Source organism: Sinocyclocheilus grahami, unplaced genomic scaffold (genome assembly GCF_001515645.1).
Source record: "Sinocyclocheilus grahami isolate Dianchi unplaced genomic scaffold, SAMN03320097.WGS_v1.1 scaffold760.1, whole genome shotgun sequence".
NCBI classification, from domain to species: domain Eukaryota; kingdom Metazoa; phylum Chordata; class Actinopteri; order Cypriniformes; family Cyprinidae; genus Sinocyclocheilus; species Sinocyclocheilus grahami.
The window spans coordinates 200,505-205,974 of record NW_015505939.1 but is presented as its reverse complement, the minus strand read 5'-3'; the positions used below and the strand labels follow the sequence as shown (position 1 = coordinate 205,974).

At 40.5% G+C, this 5,470-nt stretch overlaps 1 protein-coding gene across 2 annotated transcripts in view; it reads right to left on the bottom strand.

Annotated features, from left to right (window-relative positions):
• LOC107561214 (E3 ubiquitin-protein ligase TRIM39-like) overlaps positions 1–2,616 on the bottom strand; it is a 6,575-nt gene extending 3,959 nt beyond the window's left edge. Inside the window, exons 1-5 of one of the 2 annotated variants that reach the window (XM_016245600.1) lie at positions 2,101–2,616; positions 1,878–1,973; positions 1,219–1,449; positions 1,122–1,144; positions 920–1,041 (exon numbers count right to left, since the gene is read on the bottom strand). In XM_016245600.1, coding sequence (XP_016101086.1) covers positions 920–1,041; positions 1,122–1,144; positions 1,219–1,449; positions 1,878–1,973; positions 2,101–2,493 — 865 coding nt within the window. In that variant the 5' untranslated portion in view covers positions 2,494–2,616. The remainder of the gene's footprint in view (positions 1–919; positions 1,042–1,121; positions 1,145–1,218; positions 1,450–1,877; positions 1,974–2,100) is intronic. The other variant, XM_016245601.1, reaches the window with a different exon arrangement.
• Positions 2,617–5,470: the final 2,854 nt, after the last annotated feature.

Sequence of the window (5,470 nt, the reverse complement as noted above, 5' to 3'; positions counted from 1 at the left end):
AATAGGGCATCTATACATATCTATGATAGTAGACGCATGTGCGGAAGCGATCTGTCGTGCGTATACGTTACTAATTATTTACACAGGGCAGAGAGATTGTGGACGTGTTCACTGGCACTGCGATGATCTAAAGATATTTAGAAGTACAGGTCATCACAATGGAAGACGATTTTGATATATCATCAGACAATGTGGAACGTTTTTTTGCCCGACCGTATTTATTTGACGTCACGCTCCAGATGTTGTGAACACGCTCAGGACAGTTGGACACTGCGGTGGATCAGAGGTAAAAAATGATATAAATACTTGCACAGACCGATCGTTTCGTGTCTTAAGACCTCAATGTATCGTCACGAGCCGCAAGGTTTAATTTGGTTTTGTCTGTGTATGTTTTTTTTTTACTCTCGAAGCTGTGGAGCCCATTGACTGGCATTATCACTACCAAGACTGATAGACTGCAACGGTTAACGTTAAAAATCATCATATGTGTTCTACTGAAGAAACAAAGTCACCTACATCTTGGATGCCCTGGGGGTAGGCAGATAAACATCACATTTTCATTTTTGGGTGAACTATCCCTTTAAATCTTACTTAAGCTTCCATTCTATGGGTGTCTTGATCAGCTTCCTAGATCACTATTTCAAGCATTGATCAGGGAGTCAACCATTTTAAGAGCTGTCTCAATCACAATATCCATTGTGCGTGTAACCGGTCAGTTGCTGACCGCTGTTATTATAACTCGTTACATGCGCAATGCAATTATCGCTCCCTACAAAAATCCCACAAAACCTAGGGAGTACTGATGCTCACTATGTTGCCTTAACAGAAACTTCCATTGCATTTTATGAAGTGCAAAAGATAAAATGCACGGGCCAACTAATTCAAGACTAATGTTTAGATCTTCTGCAGTCAGACTCACTGTTCTGGACCATGTCCTGCATCTTCTTCCAGACTCTAAAGCTCAGGTTGCCCAAGTAACGCGGCACATAAGTCAAAGCTCCAGAAGGAGTCTGTGGATCCGGCTGTGATGAGATCTGGACTCTGGAAGAACATTCAGGATCAGAACTGCAGTGGCTTTGGATCAGAAGCAGAGAGAGCAGAGACAGCAGCAGATCACTCACCTTTCCATTGAGTCTGGAAACTCCTGCAGAACAAACACACAGTTTATCATCAACAACTCAATCAGTCGATCAATCAATCAATGATCTGAAATCAGACCTTCAGAAAGCAGACGTCACTGGCTCTCATCATCTCCTCCGTGTCTCTGATTGTGTGTGAAAGAGCTGAGATGTGTCTGTTCATCTCCTCCAGCTTCTCCTTCATCATCTGCTTCTTCTGCTCCTCTTCCTCCCTCAGTGCAGTGATTGTAGCTTCTTCTTCATCTCTGAGAAACTGATGAAGCGTCTCAAACTGCTGTTTAATCTGACGCTCTGTGTGCTCAGCTTGAGACTGAAATCAAACCACATTCACTTCAATCGTCTCAAAGACGGGACTGATTCTGGAGCAGCATGAAGAGCGAGTGGGTAAATGTGGGTTAGTTAACTACAACTTTAACTTTCTGAAGCACTATCGAAGCAACCAGCACTCGGAGGCTTTGTTTATGCGTTACATTTTTAAAACCTCCTTAAAAAAGTGAGGGGAGCATGTCAAAGGATGTTCTGATTCTAGAGAATATCTGATTGATCAAAAATTCAGAGACGTCATCAATATATTTTTTTTACTTTTTCTATTCCGAGAATAAAAAGATTTTTGAATGCATATGTCTTATAGATAATTTCATAAACTTCAAGGAGTAAACGGTCAATACAGGAACATGTAATTATGTCAGACAAAACAATGCATCTGTTCTGATCAAATGTATAAATACCAATCCTCACGTTGATGTGTTGAAGTGTTTTCTCAAACTCTCCCTTAATGTTTTCTTTGTGTTTCAGTTTCTCCTGTAAGGACTTCAGTGCTGTATTGAGCTCCTCCTAGAGTTTAAAGTGAAAAAAATATAAGACACCAGATATTTCTGTAATATGTTCACATAATATGAGCAAAATGGTAGTAAGAAATATATGCATGCAGCTTTAATCATCAGATATAAATCTGTCTTACCTTTTGTGATGAAACCACTTCACTGAGGGGTCTGAATTTATGATTGTCATGTTGCTGTGAAGTAAAGCACACTAAACACACCGGCTGTTTGTCCTCCAGACAGAAGAGTTTTAGTTTCTCTCTGTGTAAACTGCAGAGCTCCTCAGATCCTGATGAACGCCTCTCATTTCTCTTCTTTAAGAACGACTCACACAAGTTTTTTAATGCAAGATTAACTAGAGGTTGATGTCTTGAAGATTTCCTGCAGACAGGACACTCCTGAGTTCCCTTGGTTGTCCAGAACTGCTGAAGACACTCTTTACAGAAACTGTGACTGCATGATAAAATAACAGGAGTATTGAAGATCTCGTGACATACAGGACACATATAATCATATTCAGCTGTTGAAGCCATTTTCACTGTTGTTGAGCTTTACTTTCACTTTGCTTTCAAAAATGGATCACAAAGATCTGCTGTTTGTTCAGCAACAAACTGCTCAAAAACCCTTCTTGAAAGCATTTTTCTTTATGCATCACAGATCCCAGATTCTGGTGAGCCTTTGTCGAGACATTGAGAGCCAGTCTGACAGAAGAGAGGAATGAGTCTTCTTCTTCTTCTTCTTCTTTTGTGTTTAATGTTGGCAAACCAGCTTAAGGTGAATTTCTGCCACCTACTGGGATGGAGCGTGAGGCCTCTATGAATGAAAATATTATATACAAAAAAACTAAATTATTCTAATCAAATCTGTATCTCTCAAATATTTTAGAAGAAAATCACAAACCCTTACGTGTTTCTGTGCATTCTGAAATATATTCTTAACAGAAATGTCATTGATTTCCATATAGTTTTTCAACAAGCTGCTTTCTTTGACTATATGCCTTACATTGCAAGAGCACATGTTCAACTGTTTCTGTTATGACAGTAATTGCAGCAATCTGACTCTCTTTTTCCTATTATAAGCAATTAATAATTAAGGTTAGATGATCCTGGTTATAACAGTATCTTCTCTTCTGTTTCCATATAGGGGGGGGGGATATGTACGGAAATCAGCTTTTTCCGGTTCTCTCCCACAGACCACACACACATCGGACAGAAACTTGTCGTCAACGCCACCCCGCAAATTTATCAATAAAATAACTGTAACTGAAAGGCTACATGACATTTCTCAGTAGCGCGGTTCTTGAAGCAGTTTAACTTATAGATTCGCTATTAGTAGACACTGCTGCTGAACACTGCTGAGAGACGCACAGATGCAGGTATTCACACACACTTAATCTCTCTCTCTCTCTCTCTCTCTCTCTAATAACCGCATTAGACTGCATTATTAACTGTGTAAGCCTGCATATCAATGGCTCAAGCCTCTATTATTAGCTCTAAAATGACGTTTTTGAATTTGCAACGGAAGGTTTGAGATGAGGTGCGTAAAAAAATAGTTCAACACATTTCAGGACGGGAACATGTCAAATGTCTTGAAACAAATCATCTGAACAATGTCTTATGGTGTGGTTGTGACTCCTGGCCGTTAAAATTATTAGAGCAATAACTCTCGAAGTGATATACGCCGCGCCTATTAACGGAATTGTCTTTCTGAGTTCTCAAACAAATTAAGAGCTATTTTTATTGACTGATAGAAAACACTGTAACGTTTCCACTGATTAAGAAATATTTTTGTTTGCTTGGCTGGTAATATTAGCGCAGGCCTATTATAATAATAGGGAAGGGGGGCCCAAAAATGTGTTTTGCCTATGTCACGAAAAGAGGTAGGCCTAAATCCGTCCCTGTCCATATACCTTTCTTTCAATCCTCGAATGCTAAATAGGTGTCAGGAATGAGCAGGGTTGCCAGGTTTTCACAACAAAACCCGCCCAATTACTACTCAAAACTAGCCCAGTCACGTTTTGATGGGGGTCCCCGTTAAAAAATGCGTTCCGAGGGGTAAAATACACTTTTTTTGGCAGGGATCCCGGGTAAAATTAGCATCACTGGTGCTAAATATCGCATTATTGGTGTCGCTTCAACCCGTGGACATGAAAAACAACCCGCGGCTACAGTGTTAAAGTAGCCCAATTCCTCTGGAAAACCGCGGACTTGGCAACACTGGGAATGAGTCAGACTCTTCCTGGCCTGTGTTCAGAATTAAATAACTAGGCCTATTATAAAATTGCATTCAGCCAGAGAGCAAAGAAATTACAACATACCTGTACATTATTTGTTTTGTATTGTTTTTTACCTTCTCCTCTCGAAACGCTGACAGAATCAGAGACATCCAACTCTTTATCGTTTTTTTAGAAAATTCTCCATTTTGAAAAATAAAGTTTAAACACAATACAATGCATCCCGCACTAAACAGGTGGCCTGGTTGCATCAATCCGTACAGTTTACAAACCCGTGGGAGCGGATTGCGAAATCTTGCGCATGGATTATGAAAACCGAAGGTACAGTTTACAAAACCATTCATTAATGTGTGCATTTCTGTATTAGAGCCCTACTGTTTTCTTGATCCCGCTCCCGCTGAATTTCTGACCGTTACCGGCCGCTCCCGCAAACATTATAATATTGCATATAATTTTTCGCGCATCAGGGACTGCGATCAATATGCGGAGTATTGAAACCTCTTTTGAATGAGCGCTCGCTGTTCACTTTCACTTATGTGATCACACTGTGTAAAGGAAGATCAGATATTTGTCAATGAGCTCAGGATCTGTTGAGCAGCAAATCCTCCAGCATGCACTTGTCAGTCATCTCTCCTCTCATCAGTCAAATCTGACTCCTGCAGCTCCTGTTGGATCATGCAGGGTTGTCAAGTCTGCGCTTTTTCCATGGAATTGGGCTGCTTTTAAACTGTTGCCAAGGGTTGATTTTCCCCCGTGGGTTAAAGGTTTGCTCCAACAAAGGATCATGGGGGCCCGAAGTGTCCATCAGTTGTACCCTTTGAAATCCTTCATTCCGAAGAGCCCTTTGAAGTGGCCAGTTTTGAGCACTTCGGTTTGGAACGACACTTCAATATGGCGGCCATGATTGTTTTCACTCCGAAGTGCCCTTCAGAGGGCGATATATCCCGCTTGGAACGCACCGCATGACAGGTAAGCTACTGCTGTAAGTCCGTAAGACCGAAAGTGCATGAAGTGTTCTATTTGGGACAGGGCCTGTAAAGCGAAGAAACTATAGAGCCATGCGCTTTTAAAACCATTTCATATGTTAACAACTAAACTAAATTTCCAGAATTAAAGGTCAGATTCGCATATTAATCACTATTGATCTAATCGGTCAAACAGGTTTGCAACAATACCTTGAAGTTGAAACTGTGTTTAGGTTAGGTCTTTATTGTCATTGCATATGTTTATACAATGAAAATCTGTTGAAGCAATCCGACTTGAAGCATTAAAAAGAA